General features: G+C 38.5%; 1 protein-coding gene across 1 annotated transcript in view; it reads right to left on the bottom strand.

The window, feature by feature from the left end:
* The window catches only part of XRCC3 (X-ray repair cross complementing 3), a 28,888-nt gene extending 12,385 nt beyond the window's left edge, over nucleotides 1–16,503 (bottom strand). The window contains exons 1-8 of the mRNA XM_032189447.1: nucleotides 16,443–16,503; nucleotides 15,705–15,773; nucleotides 15,470–15,607; nucleotides 14,397–14,609; nucleotides 8,596–8,750; nucleotides 6,344–6,556; nucleotides 4,984–5,030; nucleotides 3,705–3,923 (exon numbers count right to left, since the gene is read on the bottom strand). Coding sequence (XP_032045338.1) covers nucleotides 3,705–3,923; nucleotides 4,984–5,030; nucleotides 6,344–6,556; nucleotides 8,596–8,750; nucleotides 14,397–14,609; nucleotides 15,470–15,607; nucleotides 15,705–15,759 — 1,040 coding nt within the window. The 5' untranslated portion in view covers nucleotides 15,760–15,773; nucleotides 16,443–16,503. The remainder of the gene's footprint in view (nucleotides 1–3,704; nucleotides 3,924–4,983; nucleotides 5,031–6,343; nucleotides 6,557–8,595; nucleotides 8,751–14,396; nucleotides 14,610–15,469; nucleotides 15,608–15,704; nucleotides 15,774–16,442) is intronic.
* Between the last annotated feature and the right edge of the window lie 176 nt (nucleotides 16,504–16,679).

The raw sequence follows: 16,679 nt of genomic DNA, 5'->3' as shown, positions 1-16,679 counted from the left end.
TAAAACATACTGTTTGAATCCAGTAATTTTGAAAATGGTGTGGTTCTGTTGTAAATATACAGTAATAGATGTGTGCAGTGCTTCATCAAAAGCGTGTTTGCAGTACTTTGAGGAGTTCAAGTTAGTTTAGTTTTGTTCCATAGGTCATGTGTTTTGTCTGAAAGCTGCTAAGAAAATGGCATTTTGGTAATGTCTGCCTGTACTTAGAGAATAAACGTGATGTGATACTATGAAGCCTACAGTTTCCTTTTAGCAACTTCACGTTGTCACAGACAGAAATATTCATATAAACATTGGCTCTTCTTCCTTTTTTTATTTTAGTGGTTTGTAATTGAGGGAGATTTTGAACACTTACCTTTGGTTCTCTTTTTTCAAACCGTTCACTGTAGTCTCTGTACACTGAATAACCAAGGTCAGTGGTGTTTTCTTTGTTTTTAAGAAGGGGGAGGCTCACAGCAGTAAACCAGAAATGAAAACCAATGCCACCCCACCTAACGGAGTTTGAAAGACTTGAGTTTTTTGAGAAAAAGTTTATGCCTATAGGGAAGTTGAAAAACTTGTCTATACTGTGTGGTTTAGTTAGAGCTGCTTAGAGAACCAGCGTTGAAGTTCATTTAGTACTTCAGCTACATCAAAAAGCTCAAAGGTGCTCTAAAGGCTGTGCTGGCACATGATAAAGTAAGAGATTAAAATTCTAGACATCACGGAATAAGCACTGTCAAGTAGTTTTAAAAGGAGCAATCCTTAGGTTAGGCTCCCTATATTCATCAGATTCACTCGAGTCACAGTTCATGGATGGAAAGTTACTGTTTTTTTTAGGTTTAATTATGTAGCACTGTAATACTGTGATACTCTACACTGTAAGGTATTCCACCCAGATGAGTTCTATGCAATCAGCAATGGTATTTTGTTTTCTAGGGCATGATTTAAACGAAACAAAAACACAACAAAACCAGGTAACTATTTTTAATGTCAATTTATCCTTCTTGAGGATATCAGTGGTTTTTTGTTTGTTTTTTAGATCTGTGGATTTAATATTTGATTAAAAACTTTAACATGCTAAAATTGGCTTTAAGATGCTGCATTTTGCTCTCCATGTGTACTTACAATTTGTTACAGCTGTGGAAGAAATCCACTTCAGAGTTCACCTGTTTGTCTTACCCCATAACAAATGTTATTTGTAACAAATAGTAGTAATTCACTGTGATTTCACGAAGAAGCTTGTGATGAGATTGTTTAATGTGTTTTACTATGTGTTTTGTTAATGCATCAGTTGTGTAAATTTATCTTTGCAGAGCACAAATTAACTTTGTTTTAATTCTACTTTTCAAAAGAAATCTGTTTCTAGAACTCTGTGTTTCTTCTGAAAAAGGTCTCTCTAAATACATCACAGAGCTGTAGATTAATTCAAAGTTGTTCAAAATTTCTCACGTGTCATTTAACATTTCTTTTCAAAGTGTAGAAATTGAAATATTTGAAAACAGTCTTACAGGGTAAAGATGAGTGTACTTCTAGAATGTAAATCATCTTTGTAAAAAAATTAGTTCAATTTTTCCTGTATAGAAACAAATCTCAGTTGTGAAATCCAAAGATGAATAAAGCTGTATAAAGGGAAGGTTCTTAAATTGCATTTATTAAAACTTGTGTGTTTTGACACTTAACACAAGGCAGATACTTCATCAGATAACTTGGGCTGTCCAGTCTTTGCACCCCAGAGCTGTAGTGATGCAAGAACAGCATTTCAGAGGCTGGTAGTAAGTGACACTGACAAGAGGGGTAGAAACTGCAGCTGAACATGCTGACTGTTGTAAGCTTGGAGGTCGGTTACATTTCAGTGGTTTGGGTTTTGTTTGTGACTGGGATCTAGGAACCTCACTGCACCATATGCTAACTCAGAGTTAAAATTGCAGCTGGAGAGCCAGATGAGAACCAACATGGGCAATGACAGGAAGATTGGGTCAGGTAAGATGTTATTTAAATCATTTGATAATGTGTTCTTCCAAGTAAACTGGAACTTACATTGCAGCAACACCTGTGGTTATTTAACATCACCTTGCTATGGGCAGTCAGGTTGCAAACAAAGTTATCAAAATATCATATAATGTCTATCAACCTGCTCTGAGTGTGTTGTACAGGGAGGCAGGCTCACTGGATAGGGGTAGGCTGATTCCTGTTTATCAGCTACATCCATGTGTGGCTTTAAAAAAAAAAAATTACAAGAGGATAAGCGTTGTACCAGTCAAGGTCCCTGTCCCAGGTAAAGAGAAATGGAAGAGAATTTTAGTGTTACCTATGCTGCATGGACCATTAGGATTGGAAGACTGAGAAGATCTCAGTTTTTTCCTAAAATTGAGTATGCAAAGACTTAAAATCTTCATGGTTGGATTTTATTAAAAAAAATAGAGACTGGTCACATCCAAATACACATAATGAAGATTTTTTTTTTTTTTAAATAGGGCTTTAAACCCAACTTGCTACATCATTGCACAAGGTCCCCTGAGGTGACTGCAGAGATGTCAGAAAAACGCAAAGCAGCATTATTCTACTTGCTTTGTGTTTCCTTTGTTCAGGTCCAAGGTTTGAGTGTAGTAGGGAGAACAAAAGGTGCTAATTACCTAAAGACAGAACTGAGAAATGTAACAACAGAAACCCAGGACTCTAACATGGCAGACACTGCTCCTGTTTAGGGATCTGGGGAAGCAAGGAGAAGGGTGTTGGGGGGAAGGGATCTGTTTAAAAGCTTAACAAGGACAATACAAGTGGGCATCAACCACTGATCACAGCTCCCACCCACATAACATAGGCAGAGTAAGGTTTAAAGCCTCTGGAAATTGTGGATGAATAACTTGATTTGGCTTTCTTTGGCCCTGAATGCAGCGATGACCAGAAAAAGCACCCATCGTAGCAGTAGGCTTGAGGCCAGCAGAAAAAAAGATGTGATAAATAGTACAAAGATGCAAAGAAAAACATGTAAGGCTCTACCAAACTCCTCTGAGAAAAGCAGTAGAGACAGATACTACAGCTGGAGGAAGAGATGCAGAAGATAATCAAGAATGCTCCCTCTATCCAACAAAACGGAGTAGTGCAGAGAATCAGGAAGAACAAGAACAGAGCTGAGACCGTGTGGTTACCATGCAGTTTGAGATAGGGGAAAATAGAACAAGGGGATTTGGGTGTGTAGTTGATATTTAAGTGGAAGAGGTCAACTAGGCTTCTGCTATGAGTGGAGGGAATGGGAAAGGAGTGGAAAAGAACCAAATTATCTGCAGACATTTCCTCAAAGATTTCCTCCATATTTCCTCAAAATATGTACAAAACCAGTACAATTTTAGCTCTTGCAGTAAGACGTTAAAATCAAGTAACCTTCCGGTACTTTTTAATATCAGGATTTAAAAAATATATAGTTTTTCTAAAAAAAGATAGCTGCTTTATGATAATGGTTGCTTCTGTGACTCTGCTGATAGAAGAACAGCTGTGTGCTTTATAGCAGAATGAGGACTAGAAACACCAGTAAATATATCCAAATATAAAAAGACCTTCTCATACTGTAAAAAACGCATAATGTGTTGTCGTATCACCTCTCATGGAGTTCAGCATCCATTCCCCCACCAAGGAAGAATTGCATCTTATTAATGATCCTTCCTGAAGCAAAGCAGTTTCAATACACTTTTGGAGCAGGAAGTTTTAATATACAAAGGACTTACTTTATTCCTTTCACACCTTCCAATTCTACTGTATAGCAGCAAAAGGATGGAGGTAGATGAGGAGCAAAAGCCACTCTTAAAGTCCTCACGTTTCCAGTGTGGTGAAACACGGCTCCAGACAACTGCTCGCGTTGTGATACTCGGCTGACCATCAGTCTCATTAGCAGGTGATTTGCCCAGGTTATTCCAAGTGCTGGAGTGACTTTGTTATCCACTGAACTATAAAGAAAGCATTACAGAGTTTTGCATGTATGAATTTAATAGGGGATATCTTTGGTTCTTCTAATGTAGTTTTGCTACAACAGAAGCCATCTACTGTTTGCTACATTTCAAGCTGTATGGCTTCAAAAATGGAGCTCACAGGGTGTACTCACAGTGCTACACACCAGGGTCTCTGTAACAAGGTGATAGTTGGAAGTGCCTTTGTACAGAGTAATTCAGTCACTCTTCCAACTACTGCCATGTATACTTGCCTTTTTTGATGGGATTCTCTCTTGTGACATTAAAATAATATTAGGAAAATGTTTGAATTTAAGTATTTGAGTTATGGAATTGTTGGCCCTGAATTCCATTAAAACTTACATTTAGAAACATTTGGTAGATACAGCACTACTTTCATGTACTACTTTCAACAAAGCTTAAAACAGATTTTGTTTTTCTTTTTCCTGGAGAGATTGCAACCTCTCCAGTAAAAGAATTTCAAGATATCAAGATAACCAGGGAAAAAAGCAGCCTTACTCTTGCTCTGTGTCAGTTCCTCAATCTGGAGGACGTAATTAACTCCTCACAAAAACACATTTATGTAGCTCCTAGCTTATCTATAAATGAAGTTTACCATTAGGATTCAAACAACAAATATGTATGTTTGAATCTCATTAATATCTTGGTGTCAAAAGATAGTTATAATTTTCCTCCTTAAGCAACAAAAACAACCCGTAAGGTTTGCTTGCTGTGTTTTTCAGAGCAAACAGAAAATGCACTTGCTTATATCAATAAAGAGAGGCAAAATTCCTCTTGTGCTGGCAAGTATACCGGCCATTAACTCCAGGGAATCTGTCCTTTCAACTTGCTGATTAGGAATTACCACATCACTGTTTATGATGGTTTCTTCCACTGTAGGGCACAGCAGCTATTACTGATCTCTAGGAAATACAGCACTGCTGGGTAAATAAATGCACCGCTGCTCTTAACATGCACTGGTAGTTGGTACTGGAGTTACAGGAACATACAGTGGTTAAACGCTGTACGACGTTGTTACGTTCCCCTGCAGATGACTTACCCACAGCCACACTGAGCAGCTTCTGACTCGCCCACTGCGTCGGTCACCTAGAGCAAAACAACAGCGTTTGTGGCTGACCTGTAGGCACGTGTTTGATTTTTAGCAATCAGCAGGGCAGGGAACAACGCCATCAAAATTCAACATATTAATCAACAATACTGATATGATTTAGTATCATTAAGTCAACTTATTGGTTTACAGATCACATATTACGACAAGTTAGAAGAACCCTTACTCTTCCAAGGCATGCTAGAAGAGAGTTATGCTAGCTACGGCTTATGTTAGTTTAACTACTGATTTTTTTTTTTAATTTATTAAAAAAAAAAAAAGTACAAAAATCTGTCCTTGCCTAATGGAGCAGTTTGCTTTTGACCACAACTTAGTGACAAAATCCACACCTCTTGATTCCTTATGCTGTCTTTTAGTGTCATGATTCTTCAGCACAAGTTCCTCAGAAAACACAGCAAATTAAGCTATAGGTACTTATTTTCTGTATATAATGTACAGAAATGATTACATTACAAATCCTCCTCAATATTGTAGTCAGTTTATTTCTGTAACTACAGACTTGACCTATTGAATCATATTCTGTGTACTCTAAAATAGAGTCCAGACACTAATATGGTATCGTACTAATCTGAACTTCCCTGAGTCAAGAGCTTAATTTATTGCTTTTTCTGCACAGAACAAAGATTTTTATGCCTTATCCATGAGGTTTTCTTTTATAGCTAGACTCTATGTTCAGTTGTGTTTTTTTTTTTTTTTTTAATTGTATAAAAAGCCACTTTCCCCACACTGCTTAGCATGTGAGTTACAGCTGGTTTGGAGGCTAAACACTAAGGAATTTGAGGCTGTATCTTTTTTTGGTTCAAGTCAGCTTGCTTGCGTTGTGATGTTTTAGTAATCTCTGCAGTTACACAGAACCACTGAGCTATACAAAACTGCAGCGAAGTCCCTGGCATTTTACCCTCCCCTGGATAGATAAAACTGTGCTTGCAGAGCTCCAACAGCAAGCTACAGGATGACAGCACTTGAAGCCAGCACACAAAAGAATTCTGTTAGTTCAGCTGGGTGCCTTGCACAGTTGCTGTACATACCCATTTTTGTTAGCTTTAATGGAAGTCTCCTTTGAGAGAATTAATGGTCTATAAAAGCTTAATATTCCTAACTTTTTCAAAAGTTAAAAATTACTACTTTAAAGTACATCTATTTACAGAAAACAAAGTTTTGATCAGTTATTAAGACTCACCTGACTGTTAAACACAATAACAAGAAATCTAACCAACACAGATTTACACACACGCACACAGCAACTGATGAAATGGTCCCCATACAACGAGAAGCACTTCTGATGCCATACCTGATTAATGCACACAACCGGAGTGCTGAATCGTGTGCTTAAACTGTGAAGCTGTGCTCCGAACATCTGCAAATATCGAGCCTTCAAAACAGAATCCGAAGCTCCAAACTCACATCGAAATAGCGCAGCGATAGAGTCTATGACCACCAACCGCACCATGCCTCGTTTGAGCAGCAGGGAAATCCTTTTAGTAATGCAGTTGTGGAAGGTGTCCTACCCCAAAATACAAACAGCATTAAAAAGGTTCCAATAACTCTACTCTACTCTGTAGCTACAGATCTCATCACTGAAATGCAAGCTGATGAAGGTTCTCATCATAAAATGAGTTCGTTGATCTTCAAGTCTCGCTAGTAATTATTTTTACAGACACAATTTTCTGTAATAAAACATCAGAGACTATCTGTGCATGCATAATGTACTGCAGTAATTTGCAGCTCTGATTTAAAGTATGCACAGACATGTCAAAATCTCAAGAACGCAATAATACAATCCTGAACAATTCCTGTTTTGCAGCATGGTTCTCACTGAGAACTCCAGACTAGCATTAAATATTCAAAACAGCAGTTAGAGACTATGCTGCTGTTCCACTAGTGACATTGACAGTGAAAAATACAGCTGCTACATCAAATCCATATTGATGAAGAGTTTTATTAATATGAGTATCTGTGACCTATATCATCCCTTTTTATTAAAAACTTTCATTAATTGAATATTTTGAAGTCACCAAGCATTTAAGTTGCAGGAAGTTTAACTAGGAAATATTCTGTGGGGTACAATGTATACTTTATGTATACTGATGCACACAAACACACAAACAGAATCTCTACATAGCAATAGATGAACTATAATAATTTATTGGAAAGTTGTTTTAATTAGCAGTGAGTGCAGTTCTTTACTTTTCAGAGAGATCTGTGTACTACTGTAGGATGAGTCTCTCCTTTTAACAATAATGTACTCTACAGCTTTCAGAAATTACAATAAGAGCCTTAATTAATGTTTCCAATGGAAGGTACACAGCAAAGGTTGCTTAGCTTCTTCCCAGCAGTGAAAGTGGCAAGTATATTACAGCAACGTACAGTACCTTCTTCATTTACAAACTATTAAGAAAAAACTACAGCAATTGCAATGTTTTAAGACGTGCTACTTTAAGCCTTACAGAAAAAAGAACTTGCAATGGTTTGTCAATAAATGGCATATTCATGGCCACTTAGGAAAAGAAGCAGCACTTGAACATGGCTTCTACATGGCAAGAATGCAGAACATTTTCCTTCCAAGTTTACTGAGATGTCATGGGCCAGACCCAGTACAGATGTCTAACAGGGAGAGAAGGGCAAGACAGCTGCACTGCAGTTATGCTGTGCCACTACTTATTGCAGGCATCATTTTTTGCATTCTTCCCTTCCACCTGTTTACTTTTCATTTTTACTGATTCTGGTGTTATATTAAAAGTCACTCAGAACACACCACACCTTTTGCTTATTTATTTATCTGGTGCCTCCAGACTCAGTAATGATCTCTCCAGGAGCTGCAATGAAATGAATTCTCTTTGTAGAGGCTCATATGATTTAAATTAACCTCTTTGCTCATATAAATTAACCTCTTTGTAGAGGCTCATATGTTGCTGTTTTGGAGTTATGATGAAAAAGTGGTGATAACACACCAGTGTTTTGGTTGCTGCCAAACAGTGCTTACAGAGTCAAGGACTTTTCTACTTCTCACACTGCCCTGCCAGCAAGGGAGCTGGGGGTGCACAAGAAGCAAAGGAGCACAGAGTCAGAACACCTGACCCAAACTGGCCAAAGGGATGTTCCATCACTTCTTTACTTCTTAAAAAAAATAAAATAAAAAATTATATATATTTTTATATCGCTCTCTAATTGAACTGCCTTTATCTCATCCCATGAGTTTTCTAACTTTTGCCCTTTTCCCCCATAAAGCAGTGGAAGAGCAGCTGCATGGCACTTAGTTGCTTGCCAGGGTTAAACCACAACAAACAAACTTTACCACATTTTAATAAGCATACCTTGTGAAAACCAACCACATTATAAGAAATATTAATAGTTATTTTAAAATATCTTTCACAATAAAACATTGTAATAGTTCTTTAACATTAACTGCAGAGGTTAAGAATTATTTGTTATAGATCTTAGTTCACTTGTAGCCTTTTGAAAGGTCTCATGCTTCAAAAAACTCTTGTGGTTACTGGACTGTAGCATTATAATCATGTATTTGCAGTCTGTGCTCCTACTTACTAGGTCTGCTGCATGCTCGACAAAGATGTTGTTTCCAAATCTGATCTTCTGTATGACTTCAGGTGGAACATCTGCACGCAACTTACGCTGTTGATCTATGAGTTGCTGCAAACGTTTACTTGGGAACGCATCTTCTGTACAAACATAGACAGCCCCTATAATGAAGGAAACAAGCTCTGTTATCACAGCAGGGCTCTTACACAGGCAGCTTTCCCAACAGCACAAAAATAAAATAATGAATTATACACTCAAAAGTGGTTGCCAGGTGCTTTACTGGTGCCTGCTGACACAACTGCACTTTTATACTCTCCAGTAATCCACTAGGTGACACTTTTTGCACAGCTGCCGAATGCCTGCCTCCCTAACTTGGGTGATGAGGAGCACCATAATTTATCCAACCCACAAATGGAGTCATACTGCATGGCCTGCCTTAGACCAGTGTTCTGCTTACTTTCATTCATTCTTTTGAACTTTCTTGGTGTCAAATTTACTTATGGAGGGGCACTTACTGCCATAATTTGTTAACCATTTTAAAGAGGATCACTCACCCAAACTCATTCCAACTAACTCTTCTTAAAAATGGTACACTAGATAAGAAAAACATTAAATTTCACTAACATTACTGTGACTGATGTCTATGTATTTTTACTGTGGTTTCTGGTTAACAAGGATGCATTATTGCAGAGAAAATTAAGCATATGCATCAAACATGATGGGGCAAGAAAATAAATACGTGCAATATTTTCTTAATAAAATTATTGCCATTACTGCAGAAATAGCCAGAACTACCTGAAAACAGCTGAAAATTATAGTTATGCCTAAAGATTAAGTCTTTTTTAAGAAACAGGATGAGCTCAGGACTGGACCAAGGAAAAACTAATGGTTACAATATCAAAAAAAATATTTTGCTGGTGGACACCTGCATAACAGTGGATATTGATTTCTAAGAATCCTTGATATTAGGCAAAGATGAGCATAAGGCTAATTTTCTTTAGGACTAAACTTCCTTCTTCAGCTCAATATTCCCCAACCCCTCCATAAATTCTTGTATAAATCACTGCAGTTCCTGCACTCCGAACCAGACTTTCAGTTTTACCATTTCTAAAAAGCTAGCAAGTAAAAAAAAAGCAGCAAACTTGTAATCACAAATTTGGCATTACATGTATCCAGCATCAGTGGTTGCTCAAATAGGCCAATTATGGCTTGCAACATTTAAGTTACAAAACTGGAAATTATTAAGGTGCAAATTCAAAACCAGCAAACAAACAAAAATAGCGAAAACCCTCCAAGATATGCAGCTGCCTTAAGCGCGTGTGGTTCTGAATTTCATGCTAACAAAAGCTGTGCTAACTTGTGCTGAGATATCTTAAGGCTAAAAGAGTTTGTGAAGTAAAACATTCTGGACTTCTCCTTCCTTATTCACAGCTGATTACCTTTAGCACAACACCGCCTGATTCTGAAAGACAGTGATTTCTTCACCACAAATAATGGCTTATACTGAGAGCAGATCTGATTTTTAAAAGGCAGATGCCTTAAGCACTGCATCCTTTGTGCTCTCTTCTGTTTACTTCAAAAAGAAGGAATGTTTGTCACTTCAGACTTCATGTTTTTTTTCAAATGCAGGCTTGTATTTCTAAATAGATCAATGCTCTGTTGTTTAAATAACAGTATTTCAACCCAGTTATTGCAACATTCAGCAACTTTAAACAGAAAACTTGAGAAACTTGCTGAAAAAATACGTTTTTCTAAAATTAACTCATCTGAAGACAAAGAAATGTGAGATTCTGCTGAAGACCTTTGCAAGTGATTTCAGTACAGTAATAAGAACAGTGACAGAAATAAATGTAAGGTAAAAGCAAAATATAAAACCATCCAACCAATCCTACTGTGTTACAAACACATGCACAGCTGTATCCCAGTTTCACATTTGTATATGATTAAGAAGTAAGTCAAGGCAAGCAAGGTAATCCTACTGCCATAATACCTGGAAGCAAAAAAGAACAGCTGGAGAAGCAAGTATCTGGTCCCCTCTGCTCCACTGGTCCAGCAACCTAGATTTAAAATTCCTGGTCAATAGATACACTCTGTCCTCTTCTTACAATCATAGCAGTAACTTTAAAATCTGGTGAGCACATTTTTTTTTTTTTTTTTACTTAAGCACTTGTAAAAAAGATGATTATTTCTTTTTAAGAACAGCTTTACTTCTGTCACCTGCTAAACTTCTACTCTGCAGCAACACTTCTCTGCCTTCACTTAAATTTACTACCGCAGATATTATATTCTGAGAACAAAACTGTTCCACCCGTGATTTCTCCAAAATATACACAGGAACAACCTTATCCATTTTCCTGAAATTTGCTCATTTTAGAAAACAATAATATAATTTTCATCTTGAACATTAAGAGAATTAAGTCACACAACATATGTAAGCTGAACTTTGTCTTGGCTTCAAAGTAGAGTTTCACAATAAAATGGAAGCAGCTCTCTTTCCTGCTGGACCTTTATCAAGGCTCTTCAGCTTCACATTTGTGACACAATGAAACTGTTGATTACCAAGAATATACACCAGTAAATTAGAAACACAGAAGGTGCTTCACATCAGTGTAACAAGGGCTAGGAGAAACTGACAAATAACTAAAATAATTAAACACGATGTTAAGGAGTGATGCCTACTCATGTCTCCAAAGCACTTAATAATATTCACATACGTTTAATGATAAGTGAATTGTCATAACCTAAATAAATGAGACTAGCACAACACAAACAGAAAGGCCCACGGCAGCGTGCTATTTACAGCTTATTAGGAAGCTGTCAACACTAACAGCAACTCAGGAGTCATATTTATCACTTTTGAGGAGGAAGCTGGGAGATACTTAAGAAATCAGTCATCCTCGGTGACCATAGAAGCATCTTTTTTATGGTTCCACAACAACCGAACAGAAACTAGGTATTTTATCTGATCTTAGTGCTTTACTAGTATTTAGGCAGATAAATGTGTTATACTTATTGTTGGCCAAAAAACAAAACAATCAAAAAAACTACATCCCAAAACAAGCAAACAAAAAGCACAAAAAATCCCACCACAAAAAATTGCAAGTGATCATCAGATAATGGAAGGATTTTCAGTCCTGTGAGCATAATCTGCCATGCCAGAAACCAGCTTTGTTAATAAGAATCAGCAGCTAACTTTTTTTTTTCCCAGTACAGAATTCTAATATAGGTATGCACGTCACATTATATTCATGTATTGCTCATGAATATGGACATATTAAATAAATTCAGCCTATATGCAATAGACCATAACTGACATTCTTAGACCAGCAGAAAGATGGCCTGGAGGCAAAGGATGTCCTCATTCCGTGGTTTACTGCCAGCCTTCTAGAGCTGAGAATTGTAAACAAGATTAGCACCAAGTCAAAGGTAGGAAATACACGGCAAATCCGTACTGTCTAAAGGAATGTATTTCAACGTTTCCACCTAAGAGAAGGAAAGTTTCTAGTACTAAAAAAAAAAAAAAACAACAACAAAAACCATACACACAAAAAACAGCCAACCACCACCAAAAAACACAATTTCAAATAATTAGCTATGTTTTAGCACCAAGTTAAATATCCTATAAGTAGAGCCAAACCTCTCTGATGGTTAATAAACATTTTTTTTCATCCTCAGATTTCCTACAGAATAAACCTGTCCCATACTTTAACCTAACCTTTCAGTTCCTGTATTCCACATAAGTCCACCACATTCCACAGTTATAGACTGCAGAGAAATTGAGGTTTTGTTCTCTAAGTGCTGTGCAAACAGCATCTTCTTCTAAGACCTCGCAGTCTAAGATATGGCAAGATATAACACTGAGTGAAAAACTGCGAGAATTAGGATACCACTGCTCTAGCACTCCAACTCTTGCAACTGGATATTTCTGCCTTCTGTACCTTGCCCACCTCCAAAATTTGGCAATTCTCAACAAGCCATATTGAATTTGTCTCAGTTGAATTTGAAAAAATCTTTAAAAAACTACAAAGCCTGAAGAGAGCACTTCACATTTTGCTGCTGCTGTTTAGAATCTAAAAGCCTGACAAGAGTAATTACCTTCTACCAAATTACAACTTTGGAAAATTAGATGAAACCCTGGGTTCTCCAAGTTGTAATTACTTTCTGACCATACTGAAACACAAACTAAAAGGCTATAATTTAATTGAGAAGTGCCCACATTACAGTGTTCTTAAGAATCTTGTACCCACCACAGAGTTCTGTGCGACACCTTTTAACTCAGTATCTTTTTCCTTCTCTTTGAAGAATTCTGATTTCACAAAAGAGTTCAATAAATCCAATAAATTAATAGTCAAACTGTGATTGTGTTTGAGAATCTTAAATTGAATGTTCAAACAGATCTGCTCTGATGTACTATGACGATGATCTGCTATGCTGCAGCTCCTACTTAGGAAAGTATATATATATAAAAAAAAAAAAGAATAGGTCACATTTAGTACCTTTGTTCTAGATTTTCTTAATGCACATATACTAGAGTTTAATTGATACACTCAAAACTTTTGTCAGCTCTTCCAAAATGCTTTGGTTCTCTCACCGGACCTTTGATAGCCATGAAATATTTAAGAGCAGGCAGATGGGGAACACAAACACAACAAAGCAATCATAACAGCACCAAAACAGCACAAGAAAAATCAAGCAACTTCAAACACAAATAATGAAGGATTTGCCATTTAATAGCCCTGCAAGGAACAGTCTTGAGACTAGAGTGCCACCTTTTTCTGTACTCCGTTTAGCCTGTTCCTTTCTTTCAACGTAAAGAGGGAGAAGTCCTGGGGCATAAATAAAAATCTGTTTGCACCCATACTATCTGCAGCAGTTAGCAGCAACACAGGATGGAATTGAACAGAATATGTTTGCTTCTGTTCTGATTAATTAACTTAAAGCAAACTAACATAAGCCAAAGGCTAATTTCTGCTCTTTAAGCAATATGATTTGGACATTCCATGATTTTTCCATGTGGGTGAATACATTACAAGAAATAATTAAGTTTCCTCAAAACAAACGACAGAACTGCCAAATTAAACCCAGTGCTGCATGGAAGGATGAGCAAGATCACTGCTAAAACCCACCTAAGGCAGCCTATCAGCACAGTGAATTCTCAGAAGTCACTCAGATCTCCCCCCTTCTAAGACAGCATATAATACTAAAAGAAAATACTATAAATTAGATCAACGTGATAAAGACGGTTAAAAAAAAATAATAAAAAATACACCTACATACTTTTGCCAAAATAGGAAAATGGCAGCTACAAACAATACTTTCTTCAACTAGATTTCCATCAGTTTTACTCTGTTAAACACTTCAATTACTGTTATCAGATTAAGTATTTTACAGAATTTGAAACTGTCAGCTAGGGAATGTATGCTATATACCTGAGATGTTTGTGGTAAATTACCTGACAGGCTGCTTCGCTGTGGTTGTTACCTGAGGAGTCAATAAGTACTTACGACAGTGACACTTTTCTTAAGTTGTCTGCATGTGTGTTTAGTTCTACCCGCAGTGGCATGCAGATAAACAATAGACGACAGTAATTCTGTATTAAATTACGTTGTGATGCAGGGCGTGTGCACTGCATGCTTTTCTCTCTGTGATGCTGCATTACTAAGCAGCTTACAACTAATGCTATGGCAGAAGGGGAAGACACTCACTGAATACGCACATTTACCTCAATACACAGGTGGCATTCTTAAAGACAGTATTTTCCTCTAAAAGGCAAATTTAATAATCAATATTTATATTTTAGTACTTACCAGACTCTAATCCACCGTATTTGTAAGGATACTGCACACAAAGGCACAGCTGCAAACTAATTTGAGTCTTCCCAGCAGAACTTTCTCCAGCAAGCTCTGTGATTCCCACTAAAGGGATGCCACCTTTTAACAAGTTATCTAGTACCGAACATCCCAGGCTTAGCTTCTGGTGTTGGGAGGCAAAATGATCTTTATCTTGGTAGAGCTGAAGTGCTGCAGAGTTTTTCAAGGATTTAAAAAAATAAAGAAAGAAAAAGAAAATTTTATTTAGTATCTTTCTAACTCACAATGATACAAAATAGATAGATGCTGACACTGTATACCAGGTTTGTATCTACACGGGATGCTTTGTTGACAAATTTTCTAATTCAGCCTGGTCTCCCCTGCAAAACCTACTAATGAAACGCCTCTTCAAAAACTGGTCGTTTACACCGAACCCTGTTCTCCCCTATAACTGTTTTCCTTTCTCTGTCTCAAAGAAGTGTCTCTGAAAAAATATATTCCAGGAAAATCTTGCCAGCAAGGTTCAGGCAGAGCAATTACAGAAAGAGAAAGCTATAGCAGGCTATGAAACAGTGTAGCAAGCATCTGGCCAAGGCATAAAGATACACCTTGATCACAAGAAAATAGATTCTAAGTACAGTGCAGCCATGAAGTACTTGTATAGGAAGAGCTATCCAATCCTGCTTGGTTTGGAATGACATTTTCTTATCCAATCAGTTTATGTAGTTTATAAGATGTCATATAAGCTTTTTAACTAGTCTTAGCACAAAAGGAAAATATTGAAAAAGAGGGAGAGAAAAAGAAAATATTGTGTTCATATAATCAAGTTTTCCAGACTAGAGTATTATTTTGTCCTGTTTTAAACTGGCATAATCCCAAAGAATGACTGACACAATTCCATCTATCTTCAGGGTCTCACAGAGGCAGCCCTTAGGGTAATTAAACCGCTATAGCAAAACTAAAACACGTTTTCATTCTCAGAATCATATCATTGCATCAGCGAGGAACCAAAACTGTATCTTCTCCCAGTGACAGTATTTTAAGAACATTTTTTGTATTGATTGTATTACCTGTAAGCATACAATTTCTCCTCAGCGAGTGAGAGACGGTTTTCAGCAGACACTCTGCATCTGCACTGGACAGTTTCATCAGTCTTTGCAAGTCTGCTCCAGAAAGGTTTAAAACTTCTTTTATTGATTTTATGTCAGCTGAAATTAGAGGAATGTTTATAAATACTTTCCATTGCTTTATAGTCATGCACACAAGAAAGAGTTTGCCGCAGAGCGGGCAGGGGCCGGCCGTTACCTTTCCTCAGGGCTGCGACCACCCTGGGGTTCAGCTCCAGCTGCTCCCAGTCCATCTCCTGCCACAGCGCTGGGGGCACACAGCGTCAGGGGGTTAATTAACTGTATTCGTTATATTCAGGTTAATTTATTCAGGCGGTTAGTTACATTGTTTTTATTTATTTTTTAATCAGATCTATGTGCAGTAAGTGTGACTCAGCGTGACGTTTTGTAGGAACGTTCTTTTTTTATCTATTTCTTTATATTATTTCTTGTATTTATTTTTATTTCTTCTTTATTTATCAATTATTTCCCACAAGTAACAACGACTTGCAAGAGCAGCCCTCTCAGGTGCCGTTAAGGGCTTTAATTTTTAACTTTTTAACTCAAACCCGCCCTTAACCCCTCACAGCCCCCAGCAAATGGCCGCCCCCCCCCCGGGCCACCTCAGCGCCCTCAGGGCCACCTCAGCCCACCCCCAACCGCCCCCTCACAGCCGCCGCAGCCAATAGGCAAACGGCCCGCCCGCAGCGTCACCTGTTACCAGGCTGACCGAGCTCCTCTCCGCCCGGCGCAGCCAATGGCGAGGCGCGGCTCAGGGGGAGGGCGGGGCGTGGGGCGGGGCTCTGCCGCCGGGCTGGGAGGGGAGCGGCGGGGGAGAGCGGCGCTCGGCGGCAGCCAGCCGAGCACAGCCGAACGGAGCCGAACGGAGCCGAACCCACTCCGCCCGTCCCGCGCGCTGATTGGCTGCCGTGCTTACCTCGAGCGCGGAAGGCGGGGGAGCGGCCGAAGCGTGCCCGCCCTTCATTTCCGGGTTGCGAGCCCGGCCGTTCCTTCTGCGCATGCGCCTCGAGTTCCCACAGGGGCGTGCAAGGAACCCCGCTCCATCCCCACCCCTCGAGCGACACGCGATTGGCCGCCAGAGTGCGGCGGCGGCCTCTATTGGCCGCCCGCGGCGGGTGGGCGGGTATTCCCAACCCCCCTTTCCTATTGGCTC

The sequence above is a fragment of the Aythya fuligula genome, chromosome 5 (genome assembly GCF_009819795.1).
Source record: "Aythya fuligula isolate bAytFul2 chromosome 5, bAytFul2.pri, whole genome shotgun sequence".
Taxonomy (NCBI): Eukaryota; Metazoa; Chordata; class Aves; order Anseriformes; family Anatidae; genus Aythya; species Aythya fuligula.
Note: the sequence above shows the minus strand (reverse complement) of the source record. Positions and strands in the feature narration are given on the sequence as shown.